At 39.3% G+C, this 15,140-nt stretch overlaps 1 protein-coding gene across 2 annotated transcripts in view; it reads right to left on the bottom strand.

The window, feature by feature from the left end:
• Positions 1-15,140, bottom strand: part of LOC115659605 (multidrug resistance-associated protein 1-like) — a 52,467-nt gene that overhangs the window by 6,504 nt on the left and 30,823 nt on the right. Inside the window, exons 15-23 of one of the 2 annotated variants that reach the window (XM_030579995.1) lie at positions 13,420-13,606; positions 10,490-10,562; positions 9,864-9,924; positions 8,481-8,700; positions 7,748-7,902; positions 5,067-5,222; positions 3,739-3,938; positions 2,445-2,571; positions 385-486 (exon numbers count right to left, since the gene is read on the bottom strand). In XM_030579995.1, coding sequence (XP_030435855.1) covers positions 385-486; positions 2,445-2,571; positions 3,739-3,938; positions 5,067-5,222; positions 7,748-7,902; positions 8,481-8,700; positions 9,864-9,924; positions 10,490-10,562; positions 13,420-13,606 — 1,281 coding nt within the window. Of the gene's footprint in view, positions 1-363; positions 487-2,444; positions 2,572-3,738; positions 3,939-5,066; positions 5,223-7,747; positions 7,903-8,480; positions 8,701-9,863; positions 9,925-10,489; positions 10,563-13,419; positions 13,607-15,140 lie in introns of those variants that run through there. The other variant, XM_030580004.1, reaches the window with a different exon arrangement.

Raw genomic sequence — 15,140 nt, forward strand, 5'->3', positions numbered from 1 at the left:
CATTACTCTCCATGATTGTACTATAGATATACCCACAGACAAATTCAGATAGTAGTTCATGATGAGACTTTGAGATTTAAGATTTATTTTATATATTTGTTTATTTCTACCTACCATAGCTACCACAAAGTCTGATGTCAAGAAACTTACTGGTCAACATTAAAAATACAAAACTGTTCTGACCATTAGTGTAAAGAGAAAGTCAAATACATTAGTTCGTGAATGTATCACATTTTGAGAATGTATGTATATTATTAATTATAAGATGCCATTTGTATTAGTCATTCAATTTCTTTTCTTTTTACCCATTAGCCACTGGCTTATACACATATATGAAATAGTATCCAAATACTCAGTTTATATTCAGTCTTCTAAAATGCTCACCTCTTTGTCCATTTTTTCATATTCACAGACTCTTTCAATGGAAACTCCATTAGTTTCAATTTCGCATGCTTTACGCACCCAAAAATTCAAACTTTGAGTTATCTGGAAAAAAAAAAGATATATTCATGAGATGATCTAGGTTTATCTGGTCCTGCCACAGCATAGTGGGCTGGACTTTATGACTTCTTGAGGCCCCCTTAACCCTACATTTCTATGATTCACTCCACAGAATGTGTTAAAATTGCTTGGCCTTCGTAAACAGCATAATATATTTTAGAAATGTATTATGGATAGCAAGAAACAGCATCAAAACACAATGTCAGCTCTATAGATAGTTCCAGAAGATGCAGAGCACAAGTCAGGAGTTGGTATGCAAAGCTGGCTTTAAGCTTCCACTTTCACTGCATTGATCCCAGTGCTACTCTGAGCACTTCTTTCACCATTTGCTGTGTTAGAAAAATTAACTCAAGATCAGTGTAGGGCACAGGGCACCCTGGCTATCACCTTTTCCCCCAGTAACCAATCTCCCTTTCTGTGTTACAGTGGCAGAAAGAGGAAGTGTCGGTTTATGAGCCTGTGTTGTACGTTACTGTTGCAGTATTCCCTTTGCCCTGAGCCATTTACACAAGTATCTTAGCAGTGTAGCAAAAGCAGCTGCAGTGCACCTGGGGATCAGGTCCATAGTATCTGCCAAATTATTTCTATCCTCAAGCTCCGAGAATCTATTTTTGCAAGTACTAGTGCTACCTAGACCAATATCTGCAAGTTAATGCAGTGGACACTAATTTTATACGTGAATTCTCACAGTTGCCATGTGATGGTTGTGAAATGACATGCTCAGGTACAGCAGTACAAAATTGGTCTATTTTAAACTGTTCTAAGACATTGTACATTATATATTAGAACTAAAAATTAAACTTTAACAAAACTGGTCGGTGACAAAATGGGTTAATAAACTAGCCATCCAAGGTTAAAATTTTGTCCTGAGGTAGGAATATTTAAAGATGAACCTAAAGGCATATGAACAAAAAATAATCAACTGTACTGAGATCCCATATTTAACCAAATGCATATAAGATTAAAAGGCAAATAAAAAATATAGTTTGTAATATATCTATCTGAAAAAACCTGAGTTCACAGCTGTGATCGTCCGATTAAGATGTCTGTGTTTCGGTGTTAAGGCATACAAGAAATGAAATATCCTTTCTTGTGTTGATGCAATCTGTTGCAGGGAAATCACAGAACACTGAATTCAGGTCTTAGCAGGTGTAAGTCTTGCAGTAGCCAGTATCATCTTCATGGGTATAGTGATATAGATGTCCATGTCACTTTACCCCAAAGATCATACATTCTAATTTTAGATAACAGGATGAGTGAGAGAGAGAAAGTACTCAGGGGGTAGGACCAAACTATCAAGATATTGTGGACACGTGGGTTTTTACAACTCTTTAAATCATTAGGTTTTTTTGTCTACATAGCGACTAATCAACACAGTTCTAGCCTTCTTATTACAAGGGACACGCATGCCAAATGTGGTCTCAACTATGCTACTTTTTTGTTTTTAAATAACATAGGGCCATTGGAAATGTTTCCATTAAATACTTCAATACTAATACAAAACTCATTTTTAAACTAACCTCCTCCTTGCAATGATAGAAACCTAAATATTGCAGCTAGTGCACCAGAACTAGAAAGCACATATCTGAAAACATGACTGCAATTGACTAGACTACTTTCCTTCTCCAAGCTAGCAAAATACCAAAAGTAAGCCACCCAGTGTAGTAAGTTTGATATTTTAAATTCTGTTTCAATATTCCAATATTTTGTTGCTGCTTTTAAACCTATGAATATATGAATTGTTAATAATACATAAACTTTCATAATTAGTGTAAATTCAAAGAAAGACATATAATAGTGAGAGTACATTCTGCTCAGTTACATCCATGAGATTAAAAGTTGCACAGATGTAACTGTGCAGCATTTGGCCTAAATTTTACCCCAGTCAATCTTGCCTTCTATATGAAATATTGTAGAAGCATCAAAACTATACCATCACTTACATTCAGTGCATATGATATGGATAAACCCACTGTAGAGGAATTCATTGTATTTCCAGCCAGCACTGCAAACAAGGCAGCAAAGAAAACCATCAGGTTTCCTAGAAACTCAAGCCTGACAGCCAACCACCTATAGTCAATGTAACCAGAAAAAAATGGACTTATCTACAGAATTTTTATTAAGGAACATTGATAATATAGTAAAAATTCAACAATTAGCTCTTACAGCACTTTTCATCAATGTGCTTTACAAAGAAGGTAAGTATCATTATCTCCATTTTACAGATGGGGAAACTGAGGCATGGAAAGGGTAAGTGACTTGCTCAAGATTACCCAACAGGTCAGTGGCAGAGCTGGAACAGTCCAGTGCTCTGTCAGCTAAGCCAGACTTCTCCTCAGTCCATATAAATAGACACCAGCTCCAAAAATAGGACTGAATCTAGCTTTGAGTTCTATAAAACTTATTTATCTCTTAATCCCCCCAGAATAAATCTTTCCCTCCTGCAATTGCACACAAATTTTATGTTGGGGCAGAATAAAAGTCTAGCCCCCCTGAAGTCAAAACTCCCATTGACTTCAGTGGGGCCAGGATTTTATTCTTATTGTTTCAATGATGATATGCGAAAAGCTATGACACTTTCTTTACTTAAATTCTACACCTTAAAAAACACACCTCACGTTAACATCTGGAAATGACCAGATGGAGGATCTAACCCCATTTCCCTGCTAAAGTATCACTTTCCCTGCTAAAGTATCACTTCATCAACCCATATGACTTACACTTTCAACATTCTGAAGAACATATTAACAAATACAGCAGATATACTTGAAGCAACAGGAGATTCTTTTTTCTAAAAATTCAGCTTTTAACAAATTATCTTTTTAAAGTGAGAAACACTGAAGTGCTCATGAAATATGCACTTTCCAATTGTATCTCTTTATAAAATATGTAGGGAAAAATTAGTCAGTTTATAATTCTCCCCTTCCAGCAGCTGTTAGTAGACTTCATTGTTGTAGAATATTCTCATCTCAGAGCAAGCATATCTATCTCTTATAAATTAACTGGATTCCTGCACACAGAGGATGACATACCCCATTGCCTAGATACAAACGATGCAGCCAGTACTACTAAGAGTGCTGAACAAGTTACAGTATTTACACACATTGTAGGATTATTTTAATCTCTTAACGAGCCTGCTCCCATCAAAGCTTATTATTTTAGCCACTGATTTCAACAGGAGCAGGATTTGACCCACTCTGCACAACTTCTGTAAATTCTAGGTTGTTAATACAGTACCTGTTTGAGATAACATTGTTGTAGAAGCAAACCAAGTTCTCATTCACCACATCTTTGTTTTGTCTAATGAATCTTTCTTGGTGCCCAAATGCTCGGATTGTAGACAGTCCTAAGAGAGTTTCACTGAAGTGGGAGATCACAGGAGAGTGTGATGCTCCAGCTAATCGTCGGATTTGGCGTGAACTAGCTATGTAGTATCGCTAAGGAAACAACAGATACAAAAGAGGCAGATTCTAAGTTACTGTAAGGGCTGGAAAATGATTAGAAAACAAGTTTCACACACCTTTGAAACTTCAAGTACAACTTGTGGCTTATTTGCATATCATAATAAAAAAAAGCCAAACAATTTTAGCACAGAACTTTTCAAAAAATTATCTTAATTTGGGGGGTGGACAATGTCTGTGTCTTAATGTCATAACCAGGCATGTAAACTACTAGGAGGGCTAGCAGTAAGAGGAGTGTCATTTCCAAAATTGCCATCACTCCTGTTGTAATATATACCCACTAAGAGATGAACTAAACTTTATATTGGAATTTCCTGACTTATATTCAAATGAGGACCCACCTTAATTTTCATCAGTATAATTATGTATATTCTCAAATCTTGATCAAAGGTTGATAGCCTCTCTGCTCTCTCATTTATATCTATTAGCATAGCCTACATTTTGAACACGTCTGACATCAACACAGCCTGGAGCGGAGATAGGGAAGCCAATGTTTCAAAGGACAGTTTTTCAGACACATTAAAATGACAGTTGAAATTTAGTTATGGGATTTCTCTAAGTTCCTGTTCCTCTATGCTATAAGTCATAACTGTGCTATGTATTTTCTTGAAGCAAGCTAGGCCCTACAAATATCTGCATGTGTTGTTCCAGGGTAGCACACACCCTACTTCGGTTTTTGCTTTGACTCTCTGTTTTCCCATATCACATGCCCATTTTTTGTCATACAATTTTATTGGTTTTCTTACAATATAATATCTTGTAAGAGGAAAAAAACATTGCCAGGAAAGAATGGAAGTCCCTGACAAAGACAGACATTACTGTAGGAAACATTCAAAATGTATTTTACTACTCTTGTGAGAAGCCTGAGGATCTTTTTAGGAGTCAGCTTTAAAAAGCGTGTGTTGGGGCTGGGGGGCAGAGAGTTGGTGTGGCAGAATACTAACTATAAGTTTCTTAGTTTTCTACTTTGGCTTTTCAGGCAAGATTTACAATTTACACCCAATTGTTTTAGACAATGCTTAATAATGATTTTGTTTCAGTCTCTCTCTCTCACACACACATGGAAAATACATATCTCTTGTTGTAGAAGTTTAAGCAACTTACTTGGATAATAAAATACAGGTATCCAAGGGGAATAACTACCAGTATGAAGAGAGGTGAAGCAGACATGATTACTAGAATGGTTCCAATAACATCTAGTGTACAGTTTAACCAGGTCCGTAAGTAGTAATGGAAGCGCAGATCAATGATAAACATGTCCTGTGACATTACACACAAAAATTAGTTTTAATGTCTCCTTACTAAAACTGTAGACATTTCTCAAGAAACTGTCCTTAGACTCTGAACTCAACCAACCAAAATCCTTTACTGCAGCAAAAATTGTTGGGGGAAAAGTTTTGGTGACATACTGATATACAATGGATTAATTTAACATATTGTAGTCTGTCTAATACTACAAATAGATATAATTAATCACATTTCCCATCTGAACTTTGCTCAATAGACGTTAGAAGCTTGTTCCTAAAATATCAGACTGTTCAATAGTTGGTGAGCATGCTCTGTAGCTTAATGTGCCAAACTGAACTGCCACAGACATATTCATAGTGGCAGCTATTGCTGCTTTCCCCTCTCAAAATACAATTAGGCAAGAGAAGGCATATGAGACTGGGAATCAGAGACCATGAATTCAACTCTCAACTTTTCTACTCACTCCTGTTATTTCTGTTCCTTTTATAATCTGTATTATTAATCAAGGCCTCATAACTCTCTGAGGTTATAAAAGCTGGGAACAAAACCCTGATTCCCATAAGGCAGATCCAAGTCTCATTTACTTAGCCACACTGCCTCTCAGAAAGAAGGTACCAAATCTAAGTATGCGGTTATGATATCTGTTTGTGCAATACGCATCCTTCACATATATACATCCTCCAGTCAACAGAAGATAGCAGCCTACCAGCAATTGCACATTATTCTTTAGCTCAAGTAGCAGACATCTATGGGCAGTGCTGAAGCTTGTGGATTCAAACTGCACTTATGAGAGGAACAGTGAGCATGACAGTTATATGAAATATAAATTTTTTGGTTTTTTTTTAAATGTAAGATGTTACATACAAAAAATAAAAATTACAAACGTTCAGGTTGAAAAGTCATGCACTCAAAAGTTAGGAAAAGTCATTCCCTGAGCACTGTCCATTCTGTGCATTGAAAGAAGTATTGGACCGGGGCTAGACGGGATCCTAACTTTGAGAGTTTGAATTTCGCACCTTAGTTTGTCTCTAATTTTTTATATCAAGTAGCAATGCATTAGCAAGATATAAAAGTTATAAACCTTTAAAATCAGTGGGACATTTCATTCCATATTCTTTATGAAAATATGCTTATGATATGAATATGACATAACAGATATACTTTATGCAAGATGGCACATGTAAGATATCATTGGAAAGGTTCTGATTTACTGAATGTGATTATCTAATTTGTATGCTTGTATCATTTCTGTATCTGGCATTAGGAATATTAACTAAGTACTGTATTTTGAATGTATTGCTTTGGGTGTCACCCCCAACCAACCTTCAGGTTCAACAATGGAAAAGCCAGACAGGGTTAATGGGTCATTAGCAGAGACAACAGACTGTGAAAGAGCTTAGTCTTCCTGTGGACGCTCCAGACAGCCTAGGAGTAATGGCTGACACAGCCCTGAAGAGACATGGGTCTGAGTCACCTGGTACTAGAACCACCCCTTGTAATGCTAGTGTTCTCCGACAGGGTGACAAAGGGTTCCCGCTATACACAAGACTACAAGAGCTATATAAGGTAAAGGAGTGACATCATCATGTTTTTTCCTCTGCCTCCCCACCCAAAGAGACACTGAAAAGCGCCTGGAAGCAAGAACTGAATTGGGGGGAGAAGGGTTGAGCCCAAGCTGGAAGGGTGCTAGCTTGTGAGTAATAATACCTGAGGTCTCAAGCTACAGACCAGTGTAGCTGCCTTTCAAGACTTATCTAGGGTGAGAAATTACTATTTGTAAGCAATTTTGTTAGTGAAACAAGCTTAGTTTGCATGTTTTGCTTTGTTTGCTTAGGAATCTGCTTTGTTCTGTCTGTTATCTCTTATATTCACTTAAAATCCACCTTCTGTAGTTAATAAACCCAGTTTATGCACTTTATAATTGGTGGGGATAAGAGGCCGTGCATACCTTTCTCCACATTGACGGAGGTGGCGGATTTCAAAAGATACCTTTGGGTTTGCACTCCAAGGGAAGTAGACACCTGAGTGCTGAGGCAAGTCCCTTAAGCTGAGCCTTCCCAGAACTGATCTCAGTGTCTGTTTCATTCTGCAGTTGAGTGTGGCTCCACTTGTGTGTGTGCTGGAGGAGACTTAATAGCCTGGCTCAGCAAGACAGGTAAAAGGGGTGCCCAAGCTGGCATAACAGGTGGGCTCAGTGGTATCTCGGCTCATCAAATGGCATCCTAAGTGGGGCAACCTATCACAACCAGACTGAGCTCAACTCAGCTTACCACCTCTAGCTTGCAGGACTGTGCTCTGAGGAAATCATGCCCAGTGACCATGGACAAAAACAATATTAAAGCACCTTCAGTTGATAAAAGGTACTGATGATTTTTGCAGGAAAGTATTCTGTGGCATTTGTGTAGGCTTCTTTTTATACTGAAACTGATGTCTATTATCTGGTATTATTATTTGATTTTTAAAAGCATTACATGGCATTAAAGTTGTAGTTCTTTACTGTACATTTTCTAAAAAATGTGGACATGTTTTTCCTTTACCTTTGTGAATCTATTGATGATCTGACCTACTGGATTAGTTTCAAAGTACTGGAGGGGAAGGTGCAGCACGTTGGCTAACATGTGATTATGCAATGTCCGAGAAGCACAGAGGGATCCCCGAGTAACCACATATGCACCATAGCAGACCAGAAGACCTTAAGAATGCATGAATACATAAATAAATAAAACAATGTCATGTGGGGTTTTTTTGTCCAAAGTCATCGCACTTTAGCCTGGCAGGCCCACTAAAAAGTTTTGTTTTACATAAGCATCTGTTTACATCTTATCCCTTCATAAGTCTTCACAAGTCTATTCTACCGTTAGCAGGTGCGTGTGGGATTCCTGTTAACACTAGCCGTGACATGGACACTGACATCTAACCCCACAAAAATAGTAACACCTCATTAGCTAAAATGTGCACTTGTTCATACAACAACATTGACCTGGTTCCAAGGACAGCCATATTACAAATTAGTCTAATCTTCCTTTTCAATCATTCCTTCACTTTACATCTCCCTAGCTTGATCCTTTCTCCCTACCATTCCCCCACACCAATGTGAAGTGATTCTAGTTTGCTGCTATACACACATCTGATTACAGAATAACGAATATAGTTTGTCTTTGTATTACATATCTGCAGTCTCCATTAGAGATTTAACAGGATGTAAAAGAACCCCAGGCAACTACGATTTGCAAATACAGAGAAAATAAAGTCTTGTATGCTTAGCCTTACCTTGTATGAATCCCAAAAACCCATAGAAACCAAGTTTATTGTTTCTTAAGTGTTTCCACTCTGTGTAATCCTTATTTTTTTCTTCCTCTGCTGACCAGGTGCTAAGCCACAGATTTTGTCCTACAGCTACTGCATTTTGTCCTAAATAAGCTGCTAGGGTTAGCCATACCCATAGCCAGCCAAATGCTTGCAGGTATTTCAAAATAAATGACATTGTCATCTAAATACAAGAAAAGCACAAGAGTTACTAAAAATGTCACTGTGAAAGGCAAATTACAGTGAATGAACTGAATATACTTCTTTCTTCAGACATTTATATAAATATGAAATCCAATAATTTAATCACATGCAGTCATATTTTGGGTCTTCAAAAATCTATTTCTCCCAGAAATAATTTTTCCCCTTATAATAAAATTTGTCAGCTGTACAGGGAGGGATACCTTTAATATATGCTACAGAGAACATTAAAAACAAAATTAAGATTGCAAAATCAAGCCTAAAAATGTTAGGAAATGCCAGAATTAAGGTTGCCTAAGTACCCACAACTTGCCCCCTTTCTGCGAATGCATTATAGTACAATAATTGATTACATGATCATATACTACTCTTTTCAATAGGACCCCAGTCTCATTTAGGCATACAAGATCAATGGTGCTCACTTAATAAGCAATTATTCATTTGTTTTCGCCTCACTAAATAATGTGTGCTGTTGACCTTATTTACTTCAAACCCTACTCTGAATACAGAATTATGAATTGTTCTCATGGTCTTTCCTATGATGCTTGACACTACAGAAACATTTATTGATTAATGCTGATGACACTGAGGGCATCATCCACATTTTACAGATTGAAAACTGTGGCACAGTAAGATTCAGCTCAAAAGTATCCAATAGTTTTCTGAGCCCAATTTGAGACTTTTCCAGATTACTTAACAAGATTTTCAGAGGCTTATAACTTAACCAAATAGGGGCAGATTTTCACAGTGATCGCAAAAAGCAAATCCCTGACACAAAGACCACCCTCTTGTCAAATTTCAAGCCTCTGCTCCAAAACATGGAGGCATTAGAACTTTTCAAAGAAAGGGTCACCAGAATTATTTTTAACATGGGCAAAACATGTTTTTCACTAGCCCTGATCTCAAAAATAGCTGAACTATTTGGCTGATTTTTCCTAAAACATTCACCTTGAGGCAGATGCCTAGTACAGAAAATTTCAGCCCCACTAGTTAATGTTTGGCAAAGCTATCAATAACTGAAAACTGGGTCTTATAATGGGCAATGTCAGGAAATCTTAATAGGTGGTGCTACCAGCCCTGCCTATAATTACTTTAATAGATTACATGTATATAGAAAACTACAAAGGTAATTTATCCAGTACTTACGCTGCCAGTAGCAACATTCTCTTTCTTCATTGAGAATGCTTTGGTTTGTTCAAAGGAAGAACTGCAAATAACAATGTTAAATGTAATTTAATCATAAACATGAAGTGAAACATCAAGAAAAACACATACATTGAATCAATCTTGAACAAAAAACAGGTCTGTGAATTTCTCTTCCTTGAAAATGCCACAGTGTATTTCCAAGCCCTTCCTTTTTACCATTAAAATGTTAGCGTAGCCAGACACAATAACCATGACTAATGCAGTATCCTAAGTGCACACAGCGCTTTACAAACTTGCAAATAGGTGTCCGCACCTAGGAATTTACTCAGCTATCAAACAGAACATAGAAGCAGCCTGATGTACACAAAAAAGCAAACCAAACCAATGCTAGGGAGCAGCATGAGTGCAAAGGACATTAGAACAAACAAAGCCATATTCTTATGTTGCTTATGAACAGATGGAGTGGAGATGATGCAAGCAGCCCCTCCTCTAGCCCAGATTTGCACCCAAATCTTGCACTGTGTGCGCACTCCCTAAGTGCAGGAGGCTGGAGTAGTTCTAGTATCATTTCAATTACCCTCCCCAAATCAGAGAGTGGCCATGTACTGCTTACTTTCAGTACCTACCTGTCTTTATGCCTCAGGAGCTCTTTTTGAGGCAGAGTATTGCCTTTTTGACTCTCTTTCTTTAAAGAAGACACTAGAATGAAAAAATGGAAAATACTTTTTTCGAGTCTTTATAGCTTGTTCAGACAGCTACAATAATTAAGAAGTGAGAAATAAAAAAGTAGAGAATGCAGATGAGGTTGAAGTGGGGCTGCTCTATAACTATATATGAATACTGTATATTGACCTGCTTATTTGGATGTTTAAAGGCCTTTTGGGGGCTACCTAGTGTAAGAAATGCCTGTGTTAAGACTCCTGCAATAGTTCTGCAGAAAAGATGGAAGGCCAAATTCTCTGCTGCTCTAACTCTAGTGAAGTGAAAGGAGTTATGCTAGCAAAGAACTTGGCCCAGAGATTCCAAGAAAATACATTCTCACTTGATGAAAAATTGTAATTACTGCCCTCCATCCTACCAGCTCCCTCAAATATTAAGATGAGCCTACATCTCAAAATATTTTCACATCATAGTCAAAGATGTTAGGCAGAGTGTTTTGTTGTTTCCCATGTTATCCTAATACACCTCTACCCCGATATAACGTGACCTGAAATAAGGCAGGTTCGCGTACAGAGCAGTAAAGCTCTGACAGGCTGCTCTGAGTAGCGTTTTAAGGGTGCTGGGCCAGGCTGGGGCCGAGGGGTTCGATAAGGGGCAGAAGGTCAGAGGCGGTCAGAGGCTCCCCCCCATCAAGGTCTGGGGGGCAGGAGCAGTGGGAAAGCACTTTTGGGGGCCCCGCAGTCCCAGAGTGGCACAAGGGATTAGCAGGGGGGCTGGGAGCAGCCCGCTCTGCTTCCCTCACCCTGGCCCCAGCCATGTCGCTTGGGGGAGGTGATTTGGGGGAAGGGATCCCCCCTGCACTCACCGGCGGCAGGAAGCGGAGCTGCCCGGCTCCAGCCCACTCCTCTCTGCCAGCTCCCAGCCGCAGCGCTCCGCTTCGTGCCACAGGTGAGTATTGGGGGCATCCTTTCCCCAACCTCCCCGCGCTTACCTGCAGTGGGAAACGGAGCCTGTGGCTGGGAGGTGGCAGAGTGGAGAAGGCTGGGGCCGCGTCACTCTGCTTCCCCCCACTGGTGAGTGCGGGGGGTGTCCTTTCCCCAACCTCTCCACACTCACGGGCAGCGGGAAGCGGAGCAGCCCAGCCCCAGCCAGCTCCACTCCGCCAGATCCCAGCTGTGGCGCTCCACTTCCCGCTGGGCAGGGACCTTTCCCCACCTACCCCCCAGCAACATGGCTGGGGCTGGAGCAAGGAAAGCAGAGCAGGCTGGGGCCGTGTTGCTCCACTTCCTGCCACAGGTGAGTGCAGGGGGCATCCTTTCCCCAATCTCCCTGCACTCACTGGTAGCAGGAAGCGGAGCGCCGCAGCTAGGAGACAGCAGAGTGGAATGAGCTGAGGCCAGACTGCTCCACTTCCCGCTGCTGCCGGTGAGTGCCTGTCAGGGGGCAGTGGATAGGGGTCGGAGCAGTCAGGGGACAGGGGGTTCGGTGAGGTACGGTGAGGTGATTAGGGATGAAGGTCTCTGGAGGGGGTGGTCAGGGAACAAGGAATGGGGGGGCCAAAGCAAGTTTGATATAACGCAGTCTCACCTATAATGTGGTAGACTTTTTGTTTCCCAAGAACCGTGTTATATCGGGGTAGAGGTGTAGTAAGAAAGAGAGTAAAAAAAATTGCAGTGATAATAGGAAATTGTTTCTTTTTGGTCTTGCTGTCATTTAAATCAATAATCCTGTTAAAATAAAACTGTTTCTGCATACATCTGTTGTGCTAAATTCACCTATAATTTTGTCCATATACCCTTTATATCCATTCACAGCCATGCTTCTGCATGCTACAAATGAACATTCAGAAAGGTATTTGCCTATTCTAGGATATTTGTATATCTGTAATATATAGTAGCTGCTTTTTAAAGTTTATGTGTTAATTATCTTTACTTACCGTTGTCAGGAGTGTCTCCTTACATGTCTGACAATAATCTCTCTGTTGAACCTGGCCTATTTTATTATGCAAAAACTGATTTGCTTCCATCCCACTATTTTTCATAAATATATCATTACCACAGAAGTCTTGCTAACCAAAAAACATGTCAATTTACACAATAGCAGCATCTTTTGCAATCTGAGAATACAATTATTGTTTAACTACTATACCGAAATAAGAGATACAAAACAAGGAATTGTTTGTTTCTCAGCACTAGAGCAATACATTAAAAAAAACAAACTTAGAAACTTTTCATATAAAGTGTTTCCCAGCAATATTGTAAGAGCTATCAGTTAGGTAAAACGTTAAGCCTAAACATCTTTCTGAAAAGTGCAGAACACTTTCTTTGTATATTTGCAAGAGGAAAAGAAATGCTCTCAGGTTGACAATTCCTATGCCATACTATACCATAACATGTTCCATAAACTTATGGAAATGGAAGGGGATTTCTAATGTAACACCATGTAGATTAGTACCAGCAGGAATTACTGTAATAACTAAAAATGGCTATAAAAGTCAGAATCATTGACGTGTCAGATAAATCAAAATGAATCTTTGACTACAGTCAATTAGGAGTTGACAGGACAAAAAAGCATAAGCTGAAAAAACATGGAAGTTTCCCGTTCCAGGAATTACTTATATTCAGATGGAACCTGGTCACATGAGGGCCTTTAGGTGCCTGAAGTCAATTATTTACTATTCCAATAGTTCCTGAATTTTATTCCAGTTTATAACTTGGAATCTCAGACCTAGCTGAATTCAAACAAGTGATAGAAAGGTGAAAGGCTTTGTATCCCTTTACCAAATCCTTGTGCTATTCAATCCCCTAAGGAAAAGAATTTCTTAGCAACTGATGTAGAAAGGTAAAACTAGGTTTTAGGAAAACATGGTATATTCAAAAATATTATATGTGCTCACTTTTCATTTGAGATGTCTCTTCACTTTTATTTTCTGCACTGAAGACTTGAAGCAGTTCAGCAAAGTTAGCTCTTTCTGAGAGCAGCTCTTGGTAGGTCCCCATATGCGCTATCCTGCCATCTTCCATTACAATTATAACATCTGTCTCAGGCAGGAGTGTCAGGTTATGGGTCACTAAAATACGCGTCTGAAAAACACAAAACATTTTCTTTTTACCATATGAAAATGAAGTGTGTACTAACAGTACAGGGTTCTTTTTTTTAAAAAAAGGAGAGTTGCATATGGAATTGTTTTAGGAATTTATCAAGATAGCTCTTTAAAGCAACCAATTAGATTTGAAGAAATTGTTACCATTGTTACATACTACAATACACTAATTATCAAATGACACATTATTATGCTGCTGTTGCACATGGGGTTCTTAAGGCACGTTGTATCAGCTTTACAAATAAAAATACTTCAGAATTAGGGAAGTGCTCATTTTCAATGATAACAGAAGACCATGAAAACTCGAGTTTCTTAGTAAGAGTCCCTCTAAATACAACCTAGCACCATATCTATGTTGATAGCAGCCCTGTTCATCCTGTTCAGGCATCTGTCACTACTAGTGTTTTCAGTACTGCAAACTCCTTTTTCAGGTGTTTATTACCAATAAAGCAGGTGAAGAAGAGGAGGGTAAGAGGGAAGTAAAAAGAGAAACATCTCCACTTCCACCAATCCATGAATTCCATAGGTACCAGCTAGCAGTAAATAATGTGCATAAATCAGTAATATTGTGGAAATCTGCTTTTCACCAAGATATCTGAATCTTTTAACAAATTTTAGATGAGAAAACTCCGCCACCTGTCTACTCTTCCTCAGGGATTCCTTTGGTCACTTTTTTGCCACTCACAGTGGATGCAACTTCCCATCAAGTAAATTTGGAAGTTGAATTTAGACAAATTCAAACTAGAAATAAGGTGCAAGTTTTTAACTGGGGCAGGTGCGGGGTGTAACTAACCATTGGAACAACTTTCCAAAGGTGGTGGATTCTCTATCATAAGCAGTTGTTTTAAAAGACATGCGGTAATTCAAACAGGAATTATTTGGGGAAGTTCTGTGGCCTGTGTGTGATGCAGGATAACTAGATGATCGCAGTGGCTCCTTCTGGCCTCAGAATCTGTGAACCTTAGGTCCTCCTTTCAGCCAGGTGAAAGATCAGTGGTGACCACAAGGCCCTTCCTCCCTCCTCACAGATAGAATCCACAGCACTCCTAAAATCTCGGCCAGCTAACAAGCAAGGGCCAAGCTGGAAGCCCAAATATTATATGACTCTCTGTGACTGTATGGGTATATCTGCACTGCAATAAAAGATCCTCGTTGGCCAGTCAACTGACTCAGGCTCCTGGGGCTAAAAACTGCAGTGAAGACATTCAGGCTCAGGCTGGAGGCCAGGCTCTGAAACCCCACAAGGAAGATGGGTCTCAAAGCCTGGGCTCCAGCCAAAGCCCAAACATCTACACTGTGCTTTTTAGCCCTAAGGCCCGCAAGCCTGAGTCAGCTGCCCCAGATGCTGAAACTTGGTGCCACAGATTTTTTATTGCAGTGCAGTTGAGACTTCCAGATCAGCCCAGGTTAAGTGTTGACTGTGTCTGTGTTCATAAGACTGCTTGATATGATTCAAATAGCACAATCAGCAGGGCTTCTTATTTAACAAGGTGCTCCCTCTCTTTACCATAACA

Source organism: Gopherus evgoodei, chromosome 1 (genome assembly GCF_007399415.2).
Source record: "Gopherus evgoodei ecotype Sinaloan lineage chromosome 1, rGopEvg1_v1.p, whole genome shotgun sequence".
NCBI classification, from domain to species: domain Eukaryota; kingdom Metazoa; phylum Chordata; order Testudines; family Testudinidae; genus Gopherus; species Gopherus evgoodei.